Below are 21,163 nucleotides of genomic sequence, written 5' to 3' on the forward strand. Positions count from 1 at the left end.
TCTACAGCACAAATACTCTCACCATCTAGCATATTTAAACCTGTTAATTTATCTAGTCTCAGGAAACCTATTACGGCTGTTACACTTTCCATTCTGTAACTCAGAATACAAGTTAATTTGTGAATTAGCATCAGATACCATTGTGGCCTAGAAGCGTTAACTCCACACAGAGATTTATTGCACAGTACAATAACCAGGCAATTAGACTCACATTTGAGTAGCTTACTTCTGTTCTAAACCCAGCAAGCCTGATTCTTCTTTCTTTGCTCCCCTTTTAGGAAAGAACTGGGCCCACTGTCTTTATAAACACCTAAAAGAACTCTAGCAATTTCTATAAGCTACAAACACATAAGACTTTATATCTCCTTGTAAAAGTTTCACTTACTGGAACTCTGCCTTTTGCTCTAAATGCTGCCACTTTTGAGAGGTCATCATCCTTTACACTGGTTGGCACAACAAGAATAGCAGGATATGTATCACAAAGCTCAAAGGTGTTGTTAATTTTGGATATTTTCCAACTCTCATTGGGCAAGCCCTGTATGAAAGCAAAACGTTTTCATGTTTTTCAGGTTAGATCTTTATATATCTGAGTTTGGCGATGAGAATGTTGATACGCTCCGTACTTTTAAAAAAAAAAAAAAAAAAGTGAGCCCATGTTTTTCTTTTAAATCAGTTACTAGCTTTAAGTCTTCATATTGTATCGTAAGTCAAAACACTGAAAGCGATTTTTACTTACTATCTTTAAAATTACTATGCAAAATAACCATTTGAATAGGCCATATACTCAGGGTAAAAAGTGATCATAGAGTGAAATAAAAATATTACTTTTGCAACCAGAAGACCGTAGATTTACAATGACAAACTAAGGTGACTTCTTTTCAATGATGCTTACTGAAAAACAAATTTCAATAAAGGGTCTATATTTTCAAAAATGGCACTTGGAAAACGTGGATTTGAGAATGCATGTTAAGATAGACACATCTGCTCTAGTACTCAATTTTAGCAGGACTTATGAGTGTTCAGCACTCTCAAAGTCAGGCCACTTGTATTTCATTATCAAAATATGAATTTTGGGCAAATCTCTGTATATAGCCAGTGCTGAAAATTTTGAATTTTCTTTAAAAATTTTTTCTTGTTTAAATGGCTTTGTGTGGAAGGGACACAGGGGAGAAAAAGTAAGACACCAAGTACTTGTGTAACTTACCTGCCTCTTATATTCAGCCATTGGATCATATATTTTCCAGCCGTTAGCAGCAAATTTCTCTTTATAGCTGAATGCAAAAAGCGGCTAAAAAAAAAATAATAATGCAAAGACATAAATTACTATCTAGCGGGCTATAAGCACAATAAGCTTCAAAATAAGGAACCTTACAAAATTTCAAACCAAAAATTAAAAAAAACCTCTTTAACATTAGACCTAAGCTCGCCAATCAAGACTGGACAGCACTGTGCTGGAACACAAATAAAGGATAGTTTCTTCTTTCAAGTGCATGCTATCTAATTAACAAAACCAAGAAATGGAACAGAGGCAGTGAGAGGTAGTTATTTGCTCGTGATCACAAAAAAGATCAATGGCGGAGCCACGGTGAGAAGCCTGGTCTCCTGTTTCCCAACCGGTTCCTTACCCACGCAAGCATAACAAAATAGCATTTCATTGCTAACTAATAAGACGACTAATTGTACCCGTTTGTTTTTCAGACAGTGAACTTCCAGACTGAATTATCTATTATCTACTGTGGAAAATAAGTCTCTCTCTCTCTCTCCAGAGACAGACAGACAGACAGAAAGAGAGAGAAAATCAGCAATATTAGGCAAATTAAATCTCAAGGGTTATGTACAAATTAGCTAACTTTAGGGACAGCAGGACGCAGCGTAACATCTTATAAATTAATGCAAAAAGGAAATAGGGTCAGAGGAGCTCGCCTGCTTCATAATGCATTTTATGAATCAACATTTTAATGTTTGTTACACAGTGCTTTTATTTCTCTGCCTACACTTTCCAAAAAGAGGACAGACACAGACAGCCTTATATCTTAAGACTTACCAGCCCATTAGAAAGAGGAAATGCACGTGTAACGAGGTTTTCAAAAATCTCCAATCTGTTCTGCTCTTCCTGTTTATAGGCAAGCCGCAAGTTTCTCATATCCTGTCAAAAATAAGTCACACTATTTTACCCTATGATATTTTTTTAAAAAAAGAGCAGTTATAATAAGTATGGCTGAAGGAAAGTATATATGTTAACACTAAATAACTGGTATCATCTAATCCATATTAGAACAGAGTTAAGTATTTGTATTAGATAACTAGGACTGTCACTAGAGTTCCTAGATATGACAAAAATAGCCATTCTTCCTTTAAATTCCCTCTTGTGACAAAAAGCAGAAGTGTTTAATACTGCATAGTATCACAAGAGGAATTGAAACATATTATCTAAATGAAGTAGGATTCAAACCAGGGATCAGAGTAGAGAGAAAAACAGCACACTTGCATGCAGGTCCCTAAAATGAATATAAAATCAAAATACTTGGATCAAATGAAAATGAAATCATAATTAATGGATTTGTACCACGCCATACCTTGCAAACTATTTCTATACCACATGAGTTGTCCCCATGGCTCTGTACTCCAATTTTTTCAACTCTGTTTATTACTCCAAGGGGGACATCAACAACAAAAGGTGGATCCTGAAATTTGAACATAAAACATAAATTAATTTAGTCACATTAGGAGAAATGCAATCTACTATTATTTATGTGTATTCCACTAGTCTCATCTATAATTCCTGTTTAACAGACTTCTGTGGAAAGTCATGCTTCATTTATACCAGATTTGTGGCATTTCTGAAACCCACTTCAGCCAAATTTCTACCTGGAAGAAATATGCAGATAGATGGTAAAGTCTTACCCTTTCAACACTTTTGATATACATTCTGAAGTCCGTCACCGTCAGTGTGCCGCTGACTGCTCCCATAAATGGACAGATATACATAACATCTTTAGCTGCAAAAGAGATCAACCAAAGCTTTGTTTTACTATTACATCTATTTGTTTCATAAAAATCTATTTCTAGTAAAAAATAACAAGAATTTTTGCAGGCTCATATTACCACAGGATTTTGATCCTGGACTGCATACAAAAGTATATTCTTCAAATGCTGTTAGTATGGAAAGAGCTGTCTTTATCTACACAATGAAAATAATCAAATTCCTCAGCCCTGCTGCTGCTCAGAAACTACTGAGCAGTTAGGACTGAGCTCAGACAGTGTGTACTGCTGTAAGGGCAGGCAGGTAACAAAGAAGTCTGGCGCCCTGCTGGCACTCTGAGCTGCAGGCAGCTCTGGTCCCTTCCCTGAGGCGTAAAGCAGCCTGCACTCACCTCCTGGAGGGAGCAAGCAAGTTGGCTTATTGAAGAGTATGCAATTCACCTCAAAGTAACTCAGTGATATGCCCATATCTTCAATTTCAATTTATTTGAAAGAGTTAGCATTCTTTTCTGGCCAAATACTGTGCTGCCAACACACAGCTTGCCACCACAGACCAAGGTGAAATACATCCCAATAAGAACTAGATACTGAGTTTTACATAATTTCATCCTCTTCGCCATCACAAATTTTAAGTGCTTCAATCTACGGAGTACCCTTGGCAAACCTCGTGAATAAATACAATCCACATGATTAATTTGCCTGTATGGAACAAACTAACCCTTGAAAATAATTAATCTGTCTATATGGAGCAAGTCGTCATCTTGAATTGATTTACCTTTCAGGCCCACATTTGGCTTAAAAGACAAAGAAAAGAAATCCACATGAAGTATGCTAATCCAAAGTGGCATTCAAAACTAAAGTAACACAACTCAACAGTAAACTTCGTGCTATTATGAAAAAAATAATGTCCCATTTATGAATAAATAAATTAATGACTTAATAATATTCAGCGTAGTACTCAATAGTACGCTTACCAATAACTTTGATTGATTCTCCAGGAAAAAGTGGAGCTTCTTCCATCTGTGCTAGTTTGTTTCCATCCCGCAGTGCCTGGCAGAAGTCCAAAACCATGAGTAAATCTCACTTTTCATCTGTACTACATTAATAAATTTTGATGCAAAGTGCTTTTACTATGAGATTACTCAAACACAACTGTATCTTTTTTCCAAAGCACAACTGTATTCAACTGTGTCATATTAAAAAACACAAAGCTTGATATTGTAAGTATTACACACACATACATATTAGTAAGGTATTAGTAACTAAGCATTTATGCAACAATTAGTTTCACATGCTAGCTACATATACAGCATACAAAAATATGAGCAATAATAGCAGTCCAATTTTGCAATTAATAATTTGTTAGCCTTTTGCTAAATGCAGGTTGTATTTGGGGCATTTTATCTGCTCCACAACATTTTAAAGTTTATATTAAATTATTTTCTATTCTCAATGTTGAATGCTTAACATTTAAATATTTTCATCTGAGAATTACATGGCAGAAGCTTTACTTATTTATCATTTCAACTCCATATCTAGAAGGTCAGATTAAGAACAAGGTAATAATGAAATACAGACGAACATTTAGTGATTTTAAAATAAGGGCTAGTTCTGTAAGTTTTCATTTAGAGAAGTCACTTCATTCCTGAATAATAAAAGCTCGATTCTTTGGGCCCTTATTTGGCAACCAAGGTTTACAATGTACTTCAATTAAGAATAAAAGGGTTTGCGGGGCTTTTAAGGACCGTGTGAGAAAGTGATCTCTCTCAGGTCAGCACACTGTTAAGGTTTCAATTTTTTACATCTTGAATTGACACTAAGTGTAACGGGCTATTTTACAATAAACAAATACCCTCCCTTTATATTACAGTTCTCATTTACCAACAAATAATGTGTAGAATTTGCTTGCCTTAAAAAAAAAACCAATCTCATCATTTCTAAGAAATTTCTAAATCAATTTCTAAAAATGTTTAAATTGATTTTTTGTTTTATAATATCTTGGAAACTAACATAATTTTGTATTTAGCACCCAATCACAAACAAAGATGGCATGTAGAGAATGAGCCAATACTTACATACTTAGAGGAACGAATGTGCTCGGTCAGATTGGGGCTTAAGTGCAGTATTCCAACCTAGATTACATGACGTTACACAAAATCCCTACCTAGCAGATCACCAGTTAACATACCAAATGTCTTCTGCGGGTTCTCTTTAATGAGATATATGAGATTTCTATGTACTGTACAAGTACTAGTATACAGTACCTTGCTACACAGTTAATGAATGAAAGATGAGTAAAACTTGCCACCTGATCAGCTTCTGCTTCAGAATGATAGCCATTGTGTCCATCCTGAATCTCCTGCATTGCATGAGGCAGCAGTAGGGAAAGAGAGAAGTAACAGGAAAAAACATGCAGACAACAGGTGAAAGGATAGAATCTTCCTTTTTTGATTCTCTCTTTTTTTTTTTTTTAAATTTTCCTTAAAGAGACAGTATATACTTCAACTTCAGTTTAGTTATTCAGCATCTTCCGCTTTTGGCACAAACCGCTCTCCACAGAAAAGATTCCAAGTTAAAAGAACTATCTATTTTATGTTATTTGGCAGAATACGAAATGGAAAATTTACATCCTTTTTCACAAAAGAGTCGGTGCTGGTTGGTACGTAGGAACGTAAAAGTATGTACTGTCTTTTTCGGACAAGCAACCTTACAGGAAAGAAAATGAATGCAAAGTATGCCACATGCTTATAAACAGAAGAAATTGAGTACAGCTTGCAATGGTAGCATTAGGGGAAAATTCATGCAGTTTTTTCAAGGACAAAAATAATTCAATATCAAATAGAGGCATTCAGATGATTTAAAAAATACTATACTGTGTAAGACATGTTTTAATTCAGTTTAGTGTTCAGTTCAGCTCAGTTTTATAATTTCATCTTGTTTTCCAGCAACTTCTGTGTTACTGTTGGAAACCTAGCCAATAACCTTACAGAACCTAAAATTATCCTGATAGCAAACCATTCAAATGATTCACATTTTTACATGAATGCAATTTTTTGTATGAACTAAAGCTCTTTCACAAACATAAGGACCCTATGCATTCCAGGTAAAAGCAAAAATGTCACTGGTTCCTATGAAGTAATTGTTTTAATACATTCAGCCAAAATTTTCCTTCAGTCTTCCTTCTCTACTAACTGGAGAGATGTTGTGTTCGTGACATGCTAGTATTCCCAGTCCCCACGCAATAAGCTTCTCACTTTAAAGTAAGACAGCCTCAGTTTAAGTACACAATTGTTTGCTAAAGTCGATTTTTCTTTTTATAGAGTTCCTACAGAACCCTCAAAAGAGGAAAACTTAAAAGAAAGACTTTAGGTATCTTCAGATAATTTGGACTCTACAAGAGCATAAAAAGTTATAATTAATAATAAAACTTTCAAACGATAAAGGCCTCCTGATAATTAGGTCTTGATGGAACTCTGAAAAACAGTTAAAATTCAGACCATAAAAAAACACCGTTTCTGGAATCAAAGAAAGGTAGCTACTGTGATCCCTGGAAGCAAACTGGAAGAAGGACAAGAGAATACACCAAAAGATTTTGATTTAAATGAAAGAGAGGGAAGCACATCAGATCATTTAAAAGATCAGATGTCTTTATAAAGAACTACGAAAAGCTGAAGGGAAACAATCAAGTGTTGTTACTCAACCCACAGCAATTATTTCAAGAGCTATCTATTAAAAAAAATCAATTTGTGGATCTGCACGGTTGGACTGAACACATCATTTTCAAATATGTAAACAACCAATTAGAAAAAGAAATCATTCAGACTTGACCTCTAGGCTTGAGAATGAACAAGAGGTCTTTGTTTGAATAAAAGCATTAGAAACATTTCATGAACAATGTCAGGATACTATCCAGATCATTTCTCACTCCATAAATGTAACTAAGTGAGAGGGACAAGAAAACAAGACAGACCTTTTTATATCTTCAGTGAACAATGGGCAAGGCCTAGTCTCTAAAATTATCATGGAAAAGATGTAGATCATTGCAGTGGTGTCTAACTCCAATCCTAACTTTCAATTCCACTGTAGGACTGTAGCAATTAGTGTAAAACGTGTACAAACGCAAGCATGAATTGTTATCTGACTTAAATAGAGTAGACAAAGATGTAATGCTTTTACCACTAATATTCTTTAGCACAGATAACACATTTAAGCTGCTAATACAGCGCTCTGTAGTCCAAAGCATGTAAGCCGCAGTTGCGAGCATCCATTTTGTCAAAATCAATGTAATAAAACTGAAGTTAGTACTGAACATTCATAACATAATTTAAATATATTGCTCTCTTACACATTGACTTTTACTGCTCATGAAAACATTGTAATGCATATAAAGCACTTCTATGGCAAAGAAGCTGTTGCACTACATAGCAAAATGGCCTGACTGGTTCATAAAAACTATTAATGAAGTAAAGAAGAACGCTTGACACACCAAGCTCTCACACAGCACAAAAGACAAACAGGTAGGAGGCCGTTTACTGCTAGCCAAAGGTAATCTTACCCGTATATCAGGCCTCCTGTATACCTGTTAGTTAAAATATAAAATGTTATCCAACAAAACACATGGATTTGATTTATTAAAGATATTGTATCTTATTTCATCAGATTTTCAGAAGAGCTCTACTTCCAAGAGTACTAATTAGTAGCCAGATTTAAAAAAAAAAAAAAACCAAAAACACTATATAGATCTACTAGCTCCCATTTGCAGAACTGTTTGGCTCTGAAAGCAATCTGGCCACTTCGTTTTAGTGATGAAACAAAAGCCAAGTTCTTTTGAAAAATTTACTCCTATTCATCCTTTTATCCAGTTAGAATGTGCTATTGTGAAAAGAGAAGAGTATGGTAATCCTTCCAGGCAAAATATAATAAGCCTGCAATAATAACTATGAAATATAATCACTGCATATTTTAGATTCAAATGCCAAAACAAGGATAGCTACAACCCTTCTCAACGTTTTTTCTCCGAAGGTGTCTATATTCAGCTATCATAAACTGCGCAATTTCCATTAATATGAAGTACTCGTTCAATAATTTTCCCCAGGCTGTCTGTCAGAGAAGATATACACATCAGAGTCCACAGTTAAATCATGTTACACCAAGATTAGCAAGCAAGAGCTAGTTCTATGTTCTCCAGTATTGACTACTCTGTTTGTAGCCTCTTTGCTTCCTTTTGATTTTTTTCTCCCCAGATACATTCTGGTGAATTAAGTTTCTGAAATGAGTAACACAGAAGCCACCACGAGATAAAAGAATCTATATATTTACTTGTTTTTGCAAACATATTGATTGAAAATTTAAAAAAAAAAGATAAAACAAAAAAAGGACCTTTCTACTTGAAGCTTCTGAGTTGATGCAAGATATTCTCTAAATGCAACAACTGGATGTAAACAAAGGTAACCAAGACACAGAATATTGATCAAGTGTGCATTAAGAGGGAAAGACGTCTCAAATGAAACTGTACAAACGTGCATTTTGGAATATCTCTTTATGCATGAATTCCACATTAATAATGAAGTTAAAGACTTCCATATCAAGAACGTACACACATATTAAACAAGAGACAGAAAAATTTTCAGGAAAATTAGCTTCAGCATTAATTTCTTGAAATGCTTGGCAATGCCAATAACTTGATCGCTAATATTTTAAGTGGGATGATGAAAATAAAAATCTCTTCCATTGTTTCAAAACACCACAAGAAATAAACACTCTAAATATAGACATTAATCATCTGCCAAAAAGTACAAGATACAGCTGGATATATTACCCAAATTATGGGAGAAATCCATCGTAGTCTCACTGTGACATAAAGTCATACACAAATCCATATTACTTGGCGTGATTAGCAGTACTTTCTCAAAGAAGAAAACAGAACTGCTGAATAATTAAAGTCTTTGAAGGTCTAGTATCTACACATGAAAATGTATTTAGCATCTTCCTGCATTTTTCTTAGTTTTAGCTGGTGTCCAGGAGTTTTATTCCCCTCTTTCCTACGTATTAGGGTTTGGTGGTTTTTCTTAACACTGAGTGTGCAGCGGTGAAGAGATCTTCTGGAAATATGTAAACCCATCATGTCAGTGGTACGGCCTAAGCAACTGATAGCAGCACTGAACTTCTGCAGAAGCTAAGTGCAAAGGAAATCCTTTCCTAAAGCACAATACACTACAACACACCCATCCTGAATGTAAAAGGCAAAAAATTCCATGGTATTATACACAAATATAGGAGTTTAAAATCATACCAATGAAAAAAGCTAAATACAATTTATTCACAAAAAATTTGGAATTCCAAAAGGTTCAACCCTTTTCTTTCATTTCTAAGAAAGAGAGAATAAAACAGAGTTAAAAGTTTTTAATTAGGCCTCAAAAGATTTATTCCTCTTAAGTAACATCCAAAACGAGAGAAGCAGATTATTTAGAATAAAAAAGCACTCTCTACTCCAGAGGAACGCATTATGACTCAGAAGATAAACTCAATACCAAACTTAAGAGTTTACTAAAATGAAGTCCTTGATCTACAGGGCAAAAACAACATAGGCAGCTGTAACGCAAGGTTTCCCACAATGTTTTATCAAAGACATTAGCCTTGACCGAGAGCAGGCACTTGCAATTCAGCTGCCATAGCATGGAAGAGCTACCCTTTTTTACGAGCATAAGCTGCTGACTGTGCCAATATAGTGACAATCTCTGTGAGGTGAATTCTTAAACAGACTAAGATCAAATACACTTAGTGGATTCATCTTCAGGCTGGAGCTGAATTTGACCTGCAATCGCAGAAGTCAAAATACGCCCTCTCTAGACAACATCCAAACTTTTCAAACACAGAGAGCTTAGTAAATAATTATACCCTAGTTAAAAGCCGAAGACACAAATTTTATTTGCCCATTTTGCATGAAGATCATAAAACGATAGGTCAACACTAGGAAGAAAAAGGATAGTACATTTTGTGGTCTAAATAATAGCAGCCTGGGTTTCTTAAAGGGACTTGAAACGCAGGTGAGACTTCTGCCCATTTATAAGAGGAGGAAAACTGATGATGCTCTACTCTTGATAGTTCCAGGCTGGCTTTCTGCATATACAGCAAACAGTAAAAGAGCCTGAAAGAGGACGGGTAAAAAACGTAACGAATCCTATCAGGTTAACCATACTGCACAATATTACCTCAGTGATAGAAATGTTGCTGGGAGGGTAAGAAAAAAAGGTACGCTCTTTGGTTTTGGTGTTAACTTGTCTGTCTCTGGTGAAATCCCTTATATAAGGCAAAAAAGAAGCCATATTGTTCTTTGCAGAGTAGCAAAGACATTCTTTTTTTGGTGAAATCTGAAAAGCTAAATTGTACCGTGCATCATTTAGAATAAAGAAAACATTTCAATCTCCAGTTATTAATCTATCTTACTGAAAACTTCTATGTAATAATGCAAAGGAACAACAACTCACTTTTGCTGTTTTATGTAAAATATTGACTTTTAATTTTCTCTATTTTATTTTATTCTGTAGAATTCAATGCCACTACTCTAGACTATGCACGTAAGCAGAGAACAGTTGCTAAAGATTCCTAAACGTCATGAAACGCTTCTAGTTTTGGAACATTCACATATCACTTACGTACTTACCACCCGACAATCAAGGTAGCAAGGAATTTCCTGATCATTCCCTCCTTTAACATAAATAAGCCAATCTGCACCCCTCAGGTCACTTACCCTGTAGTCTCTGGACACTCCTTCTGATGGGACAGACCCTGAAATCTGACTAGAAATGGTTGCAGCTATCAGCTGTTTACACCATTCAACATGTGATCCAGTAGGGCTACAAAAACAGAATATTTCAAATTATTTAGCAATAACTCAAAATTTTTGTTGACGACAGTATACCAACTGAGCATAACTAAAGAACAAGACCATAAATGATCACTAAGGTCATAAAAATCAGCTTTCTGATTTTTACGATGTCAGTAGGCAGAACACAACTATTTTGCTGATCAAATTAGAGAAATCATTTAATTTTACTAGAACTTATTGAGGCATAGAGCTGTCAATAGGTCCAAAGTATGGCTAGGGTCCTAGAAACGTATAAAAATGTTGTCTCCTTACCCAGCGTAACTTGTTCAACATTGATACATATATATTTTTTTTCTTAAAGCCATACATGGAATGAATTTGATCATGTAATACTGTAAAAAAACTCCTTACTTTTCCCACTGTTGTTAGTCAAGAAATTCTCTTTAAAATATAACAACTCTGGGCTAATCTTTAAAAACGTAAGCTACTCTAGTGTTGTTTAGAAGTATTCTATGTAAGTAATATTACACATAGAAAATACATATTTTCTAAACAGCAATTTCTATTTAGCCATATTTCCTTTTGGTATTCATCAAATAATCTCAGAAAAATCTTTATGATGGGCCTTCCCATGCCACAGCAATGAATTCTGCAATGTGGCGTGTTCACAAGAAGCCTAAAGACAAGACATCTAACAGTAGAATTGTAATTAATTTGAGGTGATACATTTTGGGAGCACTTGGGACACTGAAGTGAACAACTACAACGCCATGAACATACACAACACAGAACAGCTACAACTGGGATGTTAAGAGGGTGTGATACTGGTATAAGATGACAAATTACAAATTAACTAGAGGTCTGGTCTTAACACATTGACTCTGCTAGGACAAGGTAGGTATGAATTGACCGTGCATGTAGCAAAAACAACAAATCACACCCGAAACAAAAAACTCCAAGAACTCTAACAACAAAAATTTTAATATTTTTCTCCCCACCTGCAAAACCCTGCTCAGTACCAGTTCATAAAATGTTTTTTGTTATTAAAATGTCTATTACATTCCTACTTGAACACAAATCTGAGGGCAGTGCTGAACTGGATTTCAGCTTCATTTAGAGAAACCTTCCCTCATGTTTTGCAAAAGAACGCAGAAGCTAGAAGTTTACAGTAATCCTTTTCTGATCTCCTTTACTTCTCCTTCCCTCATACTGCTGAATTTCTACTGTCTACTGGGTTGGCCAAAGTTTGTTTCCAGCTATGTATTTACTTCTTATTTTTGAAAAAGATTTATTTTTACTGTAACTTGTTTTCACTAGGAATCACTAGATAAACAGTTAACATGACTAGGAAAACTAATGTGAAAGCGCTTACACACCCTGTGATCAGTGTACTCATACCAATATGGCATTATTACAATCTGTGAAGTGGGAAACATACCAGTATATATCTTTTCATTCTAGTTTATCCATCATCATGCACACTAGTTTATCCTGGTACAGCCATAATGGTAAATAAATAAATTACATTATAATACACCATCATTATAACTTTTCTAGGGTGTAACAAGAAGATCAGAAGGAGAGAAAGAGAAGGTGAAAATTAAGAGGGAAGATGAAAAAGTACATTAGCAAGGAACAAAAATATGGAAAACTTAGTGACAGAAGACGGACATCTGATTTACACCTTCACTAGAGCCACGTGAAACACCTGGCTTCTCCTAACAGGAAAGCGAGCGAAGATGGAGAAATATGGAGAGTGGAATGTGGTACCAACTCTTAAATAAAATATGTTTTCTTTTTGCTTAAATTAGGCGACGTTTCAGTTTGCTTCTAATCCTCGTTTAAGGATTTTTAAATTAAACTCTGAAGGCTGTCTCCAAAGAGAAATTTCTACATAAGAAGTTACTCTAATCTTTAGGTGCTCTGAGTTAGATACAGTAACACCTGGCACCAGACTCCTGAGCAGGTATTTACTGGCGAAACCCCCCAACCTGAAGCCAACAGAAAACCCAACTTGCACCGAGCGCGGAAGACCTACACATCCGCAAAAGAACCGACCTACCGCTGGGGTCGAAAAACGCCTGATTTAAGGCCCTTATCCATCTGTAGATGAAACATACACTTGCACTTCAGAAACAAAAAATTAAAATACTTCTAAACCCTGAGAACGGTCTCGTTTGACATAACGAAGATAAGTCAAAGTACTCCCGAAAAAAAAACCCTAACCAAAATCCTGAAGGCAGCCTCACTCTGCACAAAAACAATGACGCCAATCACACACCAAAAAAAACCAAACAAACCCGACCTACAGTACCGCAAGCAGGAAACTTTTACAAGAACCAGCTCACTCGCAGAGGAAAATCCGCCCTGTGCTTGCGTGGTTGTTTTAAAAAAAACAAAGAAAGAAAAAAAAAACCGGATTTTCGGTTACCAAACGGCGTCATCGGCTGAGGGAGCCTGGTAGCGCCGCCAGCCTCGGCGGGGCCGCTGGAAGCGCCCGCGGCCGCTCCATCTTCAGCGATGCTTCCAGCTCCCGAGGAGGCGGCGGGAGGCCGCCGCCGCCGCCCAGGCCGGGGCGCGCAGGGGCGCGGAGCCGCCGCCGCCGCCCGCCGCCCCCACCCGCAGCGCCCCGCGCCGGGCCGGGCCGGGCCGCCGCCGCCGCTCACCTGTCCAGCGTCTCGGCGCTGGCCTGCCGCGGCCCCGCCGCCCGCACGGCTCGCCGGCTCACGCCGCCGCCCTCCAGGGCCGGCCCGGCCGCCGCCGCCCACTCCATGCTGCCGGCACCGGGGCTGGCTGGCCCGCTCGCCCTGCTGCAACCGGCGGGTCCGGTCCGGCCCGGCCCGGCCCGCGCGGGCCCCGGCCGCGGCCCGAGCTGTCACCTGGCGGCGGCGGCGACGCTGCTACCCACAGGCCTCCGCGGCGCCGCGAGGGCGGCAGCGGCCCCGCGCGGCGGGGGAGGGCGGCGCCGCCGGGCCGGGCCGGGCCTCAGCGGCGGCGCGCGGAGGGCGCCGGGCGGGGGCTGCCCCGCCGCGCGGGACCGGCCGCGCCTCGGCCCCCGACGCGGCGCCGACGGGGAGCGAGCGACTCCTCCGCAGCGACGAAGGAGCCGAGCGCTTTTCCGGTGGCGGAAGGGCGCCCGCCCGCGGGCCTGGCGGGGGCGGAGGGCGGGGGGCCGGCGGCGCCGCCGCCGCTTGTCAGGCTCGAGCTGCCAAACATCGCGACACGCTCGGAAAACCAGAAATAAAGAGTCAGCGCACCGCCGGCCCCGTCTGACAGGAGCCGCGGAGGGGGCGCACCGCGGGTGCCCAGCGGAGGGGCGCCACGCCAGGCATTCAGCGGCAGCTTTCGAAACAAGTAGCGAAGGCCCAGCGCCCCACGGGAGCAAAAACGCGGAAACGGGGAGGTCTGCACCTCAGTATTTCCCAGCAGGTGTCAGGCACCCGCAGCTTGGCACCCCAGTTCTGGCCCCCCCCCACACCCACCTTTCTCCTTCACCCCCTCAAACGCCTTCCAGTTTTTACGCTCTGCTACAACAGGAATAACTGCCCTTACCGAGTTACCGGCTACGCGCAGCGCACCCGACCGCGGCTGTGAAGGGGGCTGGGGCGGGGGGGCCCGGTACCGGCCCCGCCGCGGCGAGCGGGGACAGCTTCCTACCACCGGTGACCCCTGTACGCCAGCAGTCACAGTAACTGCACAGGCAGCACTTCCCAGAAAGAACACCAGCATTTTTCTAATTAATATCACAATTTTTAATAGGATTAAAACAAATATTTTATTCATTGACTTGAAAAAATCCAAGCGCACACATAGCTATGTTAGATTTTCAAAGAATGAAATTCAGCTGAACCGGTAATATGAAGAACAGTATATAGGCAATGAAGTGGGGAAAAAAAAATCCTTTCAAATGTTACACTTTCACAAATGCAATGGGCTATCAGGTAGCATTTACACAGTAAAAACTGTTAGATTTTCTGCACTCCTCCATACTGCTCAGAGATGACATCAGTGCACTCAACTGAGATACAGAAACTTCAAATATTTCAATAAAATTAGCTTTTTTTTTTCCTTTTTATAGGCCAGAAGCAAGTGGAAGGCAAATATACCAGAGTATGCCGTTTTCAAAACGTAGTAAAGTTAAAGTTTACCATTATCAATTGAGTATCATTCTTCATCAGATGCAACGCATCCCATTTAACATACCAAGATTTTGGGATTACAAGATTAAATGCTGTTACTTTGGAAACACTGAAAAACATCCAAGGGAGAACGAGATTTAGAGGACAAAAATAAGTGTGTATAAGTCATGTGCATTTAGAAAACACACACGCAGTATCTTCTGAACGTCCCTGAAAAAATAGTGCAATTCAGTGTATATACTGAATTAAAGAGGTGGTAAATCTATTTCTTTGAAAAAATACTGTTTCTAAAAATATTCAGGTGTCCTCTAAACTTTGACTTACTTTATGGAACTATAGCTTTAAATTTAGTTTCATAAGCAAAATATTTACACTTCATAAACCTGGAGAATTTCTAATAAACTATATTATATATACACTTGCACAAAACTTAAATTTATACATAATCCTATTATATTTTGCAGATCAAAACTCACATGTACAATAATTTACAATGATCGAAGCCTCAAGCATCAAAACCTTTCCTTTAAAATAACAATATTAGAGTCCTCTACATATTCTGAATGGCAAGATTTCCTGGATTGCCTGAATATCATTAAAATTCTGAGAATATGCAAAACATTAATTACATATCAAGTAGCAAGGTTTGTGCAGTCATAAGTGCTTGCAACTATTAAAAATACCTGAAAGGAGCAAATTAGAAAGGTTTACAAGAAGCCTCTGAAATGAAGGCTTCAAGCCAGAATTCACTGAAAGATTCAATGTAAGTGCACATACTATATGCAAATCCTGTATACTGAAGTCCCTTTAAATACTTAAGAATAAATTCATTAACCAAAGCTAAATATACATTAAACAGTAAGCTATATATTTATAAGTTTAACAGTATTTGTAACCGAGAATTTTTGCCTACTTTGGTATAAAAGCTGCTCTAAATAGGCACATTTAGTTTTAGAAGCCATACACAAGCTTTAAGACAATTGCTCTTGTTGGATATTTAAGCAACGTCCCTGTGGGTCTTTTTTAAATTATATAAGCTTTTTTAGGAAACCATTCTTATTCTGTAAGAATCCACAGAACCAATACAGCCAACACTGATAATCTGTAGTATACTGTAAGGCTCAGCAGTTAACCAAAATATGACTTCTCAGAATCCAGTTCAATCTGCATGTTTAAAAAATAAAAATTAGATTTTTCTTGGATTGATACCTACTGAGCAATCTGAACTGTTTACTTAGAAGTATAGAGAAATTCCTTCCACGTTTTCATTTAAAACAGAAATTGGGATCCTCAGGTAACTAGAACATTTCAACACTTCCGTTTGAAATCTTAAGATATAAATTATTTTTGTCTCAAGGCCACAGTCTTATTCCTAAAAGGATTACACACATACCTAATTTTACACAATGTGAATATTCCTATTGACATTAGCATGTTTATTCACAACATGTAAGATCAAGCATGAATTTCCTTACAGGAATATGACCTAAGTGTCATAAACTAAAGCATTCTTAGAAAAAACAATAAATCAATTTCATTTTAATTGTACCAGACTTTCCAAAATAAGTCTAAGCACTCCATAACTAGAAGTTGGTTATTAACATTCCCAATCCACAGGTTCCGAAAGGCACATATTTAAAGAGTTGGTTTTGTGTGTTTTTAAGTCCTCCTTAAATGAAGGCAGTCTAAAATATTTTGTGTTAGGACACAATCCAATGTCACAATCCAATGTAAGGCATTAAAACATTTGTCTTTATACTACGCCTCCTTGTTAATCACCTCTCTTGCTATTACACTGTAGAAAGAAGCCAACATTTTCTTCAAAAATGTGTTTGTACTTGGGACATCATTTGCGAGGAAGATGCTGATGAGGCTGATGAATTGGGTATTTTAGAATTATTTGTGATCTGTAGTTCTTCAAGTCTCCTCATATAATCATCACGTAATGCAAGGAGCTCCATGTAACGCTGCTCCACTGGATTTGGCTGCTAGAAAGAGACCCAAATTAGTCTTTTATCATTTTAGTCTAGCTACTTCCATACAGTTAGGGTTCCATCCCATACTTGCTATTTCTGACATATCTAACAAGGGGTAGCCAAATAGAAATATCTATTTCTACAATGCAAGAGCATTATATTTGAGCCCTCTGTGTCAAATTTTTGTGATCCAAAAAAAAGCTTGCTTCACATAAAATAGTTCTTCCTTCCTCAAAAAAAAAAAAAAAAAAATCAATCCACCAGCACGACTTGTTCCTGAAGCATACAGATTGTTTTCTTATTACCTAGTATCCTGTTCAAAATAGGTATGAACACCTAGTCTTCAGCTTTTCTCTTCTTATGAGCAGATTAAATTCTAGAGGTTAGATGCCTCACCTTCTCTCTAAAAACAGTTTAGCCGGACTGGTGATTTTAGCTACGCTGATCAGACTAAGATAAAATCTATGCCTTCAGATTAAATAACTTCCGGTACTGATGGTGTTTCAGATTTCAATAGCGACTTTGCAACTATGTATAAATAAATCAAATGCAATACTTTTTATTAGTGAAATCCACAAGTAAACTTGAATGTCTTTAAAAGAAGTCAATGCTGTAGCTTTCAGAAGATTATTCACATCAAGAGCAGCTTAACTATTTCTATTCAACTTAGATTTCTTTTCACAGATAGACAGAATGGAGAAGAAACGTTACAAGTGTCCCAGACAGATACAGAGCCTTAAGTTACCGTCAGCTGTTTTCTCTCTCTCAAGGAGCTGCTGCTGTTTCACACAGAAGTGCTTGTAGCTTAATTTTATCAGCAGTACAGTTTCAGCAGCAAACTTAAACCCTCTACCAGTCCAAAAAACAGGTAAACCAATGCCTTTTAGGCACACCTTTCAATATGAGCCTCAGCTAAGGCAGGCAACGAATATGGATCCAACTTCTACAGCTGCTTCAATGATTGAATGTAGTAAGATAACTGGAGATGTAAGGTTAATGAGGTTGCAAGTAACAGACCAGATTCTTCCTTAGTCCAAGTCTGACGCCCAACATGCTTCTAAGTAATGACACTAAGTAAGGTCCATCCCAAAAAGTTGTTTCAGGCCATGGGTCAGCCTATTTAGTCACTTAAAAACATAATGCTTCATCTTCACTTATGTGCAACAGAAGAAATCTCACTGAATTTTTTATGTATAAAAATGGTGGAAAAACAAAGGACCCAAATTTGGCAGAAGCAACAGAAGACTGTCACATGGATTTGCATTTCTAAATGGAAGCTTCTACTGGCAAACACCTGTCCTGAAAAATGGCAAAGAGCATTTTAAAGCAGTTTTACAACTAATCTGCATGCCCTACAATCCTTCACCTTCTAAAAGAAATCTTTGGTTTCACCTCTTGCAAAATGCCACCATCTTTCACATCAAGCAACAAAAGCTTTAAAATGAGAACTTCAAATTAAAACTGGCAACATACTTGTAAGAAAATAGAGTATACTGTCTGGATTTCTTCCAGCCTCTAGAGCTCTGTAAACATTGCAGGAGAGCAACTACAGAAAAGGAACTGCATTGCTTGGTAACTCCCAATTCATTCCAGGGCCTGGACTGTGAACACCGTTTCTGTCAAGGAAATTGCTCCTCTTTCTTCTTCTCCTACTCAGAACTCTACAACTTATTAAGAAGGATAAATAAGTCTTTGTATGCTGTATCTTTACATGCTACGCTGCCTAGATTTTTAGCAAGTTTGTAACAAAAAAAAAAAAAAACAAGTGCCCGTATATCAATTAAAAATTAAAATGCACAAAACTGAACTATTTATTTGATAAAAGCTGCCCTGGGTTTCCAATCTTATCCACTTGTCTTATTAAGAAGAGAATTCATCCAGTGCTTACTCTGTGTAAACAATTCAGGTCCAAGTTCTAGCAAAAAAAAAAAAAACACCTTGCCATAAGCTACCAATACAAATGGCATTCTCAGTTATCCTAAGAACACTGCACAGATCATCCTAACTTGTAAAAGATTTTTTACATTATCCTGGAAAAAGGAGACATATTAGGCAAATGTGACAAGTGTGCTTGTGATGCCAATACTAACTCTCCAGTGATCAGTAAACTATTTCTCAGCATTGTTATTCATCTTTTCGTATCATTAAATGCTCTTAAAAATGCCCCTCCCCTCCCCCGGAGCAGTTCTCAAAGATGACTTCATACTAAGCAGTGAAATAAGCTCAATGTTCTGGAAAAGAGTTGGGCGATGTCAGAGAATGGGACCAAATAATCATTTTCACATTTCTCTCCTATCCTCACAAATATATTAAGAAATCCAAACAGATTACAGGTATTAACCTACAAGTTACACTCATGAAATATAATCCTATTTCCAAAGTCTAAAAGCCTTTCATACATTTTAGATGGTTCACTTACTTGTTGCCGAATTCTTGGGTTCCATCTGATGTAATAATTGACCCAAAGTTCTAGGTGACGCATACTGGCTACTGGATAGAGTGCTCGATTTAGCTCTTTAGTATAAAAAGGATTGGTGAATTTAGATTTTTCACTGTTTATCAAAGACCACAATGACAATGTTTTCTCAGTCACTTTCTAAAATGAAAATGAAACACAAACTGTAAACATTCACACTGAATTAGCAAGTCTATCACAGAAGCCAGGGTTACATTCTGAAAATAATAGACCTCTGATTCAAATAGACGCATAATAAGTTACTGTATTAGAAATATTCCAAAAATAGTTCTTGAAGAGTGTTTTAGTGATTGCAGAGTCTTTAAGCTACCAAAACCAAACAAGTTACTGTTCAACTACCCCACAACCAGGAAAAAGACAGTTCAAAAACACTGTGGCACAAGGAATGTAACTGAAGCTTTCTGTAATCATCTAGAGTCAAGACAGCAATGCAATTAAACAATCAGTTTGACTGACCTCTTTTTCTCTAACAGATTCACTGTTGTACAAGAAAGTACCAAACCGGCAGCTGTACAAGTGATCCAGGATTGTAATCAAGAACTGCTCATTGAATTCAAAGGCTGTAGGAAACTAGCACAAAAAGACAAGTTTTCTTTACATTGTAGAAACAGAGATGTACATGCCCTGGTTAAGGGGCTAAAAAAGGCATTTAGAAGCCTAGATGCATCTAAAAAAATGAGTTTTAAGATCATATTTTATATGTACTTTATAACAGAGTAAACCTTCAGATATCATAGTGTTCAATTGCCTCAAACTAGTTATTGACAAGAATTTCTACCCCCTCAAAAATTATATCTTTAAACTCCCCCTTCCACCCCAAAGCAAAACTCAGTGGTTACAGTTCCGTTGGTATTAGTCAGCCAGAACATTTCCCCTAACAACATATGTAGATTGCACTCTTAATACTGCAATGCCATACAGGAAGATAAGGGTTTAGTTCCTAATTCTAGGCCCCAAAAGTACTAGGTTTGCTACTCTCGTTACTTACTGAAAACAAAACGTTTAACTCCTAGCACTCAACAGCTCCCAAGCTTCCTTTTCAAGCTTTGACAAAACAGAACTTGTCTTTGTACTTCAAGAAACAGCTTTGCTAAATGGTGAAATGAAACAGACCCCAATAAGCTCATCAGTCACAATTCCTGCAAAGACATTCTGCTGGGTCACACCTCTAAAAGTGTTAGAGAAGCACGTATTTAGGACATATCCATCCTCTCATGCATGGCTGATAGTTTATTAAGCAACATGACTAAGCCTCACATACCACTTTTAGAGATAGTGAAGGATGGTATACTTAAAAAGAAAATGTGACTATAGTGTCAGAGCAAAAAGACAGGTATGCTCTCCTCTTGCAATACACAATTTTTAGCGATCTAGGTTTTAAGTCCAGTAAACCCCTAACAGCATTACGTTCTGAAGAACAATATAACCTACCTGTTTAGACATCTGCCACACACAGTCAATATACTGGAGAAAGATGGGCGATCTGTCTGCATCAGCATGATTTTTATCACCATGGCCTATTCTCTGAAATGTAGCAATAAAGCCTCGTTACTCAAAATAGTCTATTTTATGGCCAATAGACACTGTTTCTTATTTTACACTAAAGTATTAATGCTTCTGTAGCAGAGCTATCCAAATTTCCGGTTTCAAAATTAGTTTTCACACCAATCAGAAGAGATTCAGATGCACAGAACTATTATGGCAAAACTATCCCAAAGATGTTCAGGAAAAAGCCCAAGGTGGTAACTGGGCCCATTATGAA

General features: G+C 37.8%; 2 protein-coding genes across 13 annotated transcripts in view; both read right to left on the reverse strand.

Annotated features, from left to right (window-relative positions):
- Positions 1 to 14,412, reverse strand: part of MTMR1 (myotubularin related protein 1) — a 40,479-nt gene extending 26,067 nt beyond the window's left edge. The window contains exons 1-10 of one of the 9 annotated variants that reach the window (XM_068957565.1): positions 13,477 to 13,628; positions 10,733 to 10,838; positions 7,538 to 7,561; positions 5,291 to 5,341; positions 3,957 to 4,032; positions 2,905 to 2,999; positions 2,577 to 2,684; positions 2,045 to 2,146; positions 1,205 to 1,288; positions 386 to 535 (exon numbers count right to left, since the gene is read on the reverse strand). In XM_068957565.1, the coding sequence (XP_068813666.1) occupies positions 386 to 535; positions 1,205 to 1,288; positions 2,045 to 2,146; positions 2,577 to 2,684; positions 2,905 to 2,999; positions 3,957 to 4,032; positions 5,291 to 5,341; positions 7,538 to 7,561; positions 10,733 to 10,838; positions 13,477 to 13,583 (903 nt within the window). In that variant the 5' untranslated portion in view covers positions 13,584 to 13,628. Of the gene's footprint in view, positions 1 to 385; positions 536 to 1,204; positions 1,289 to 2,044; positions 2,147 to 2,576; positions 2,685 to 2,904; positions 3,000 to 3,956; positions 4,033 to 5,287; positions 5,342 to 7,537; positions 7,562 to 10,732; positions 10,839 to 12,872; positions 13,029 to 13,476; positions 13,629 to 14,362 lie in introns of those variants that run through there. The other 8 variants (XM_068957564.1, XM_068957567.1, XM_068957566.1 and 5 more) reach the window with 8 other exon arrangements.
- A 126-nt stretch (positions 14,413 to 14,538) lies between these two features.
- MTM1 (myotubularin 1) overlaps positions 14,539 to 21,163 on the reverse strand; it is a 47,890-nt gene continuing 41,265 nt past the window's right edge. For 2 of the 4 annotated variants that reach the window (XM_068957575.1, XM_068957574.1), the window contains 4 exons: positions 20,833 to 20,925; positions 19,858 to 19,971; positions 19,345 to 19,521; positions 14,539 to 16,934 (listed from right to left, as the gene is read on the reverse strand). In XM_068957575.1, the coding sequence (XP_068813676.1) occupies positions 16,770 to 16,934; positions 19,345 to 19,521; positions 19,858 to 19,971; positions 20,833 to 20,925 (549 nt within the window). In that variant the 3' untranslated portion in view covers positions 14,539 to 16,769. Of the gene's footprint in view, positions 16,938 to 19,344; positions 19,522 to 19,857; positions 19,972 to 20,832; positions 20,926 to 21,163 lie in introns of all 4 variants that reach the window. The other 2 variants (XM_068957573.1, XM_068957576.1) reach the window with 1 other exon arrangement.

Source organism: Struthio camelus, chromosome 11 (genome assembly GCF_040807025.1).
Source record: "Struthio camelus isolate bStrCam1 chromosome 11, bStrCam1.hap1, whole genome shotgun sequence".
NCBI lineage: Eukaryota > Metazoa > Chordata > Aves > Struthioniformes > Struthionidae > Struthio > Struthio camelus.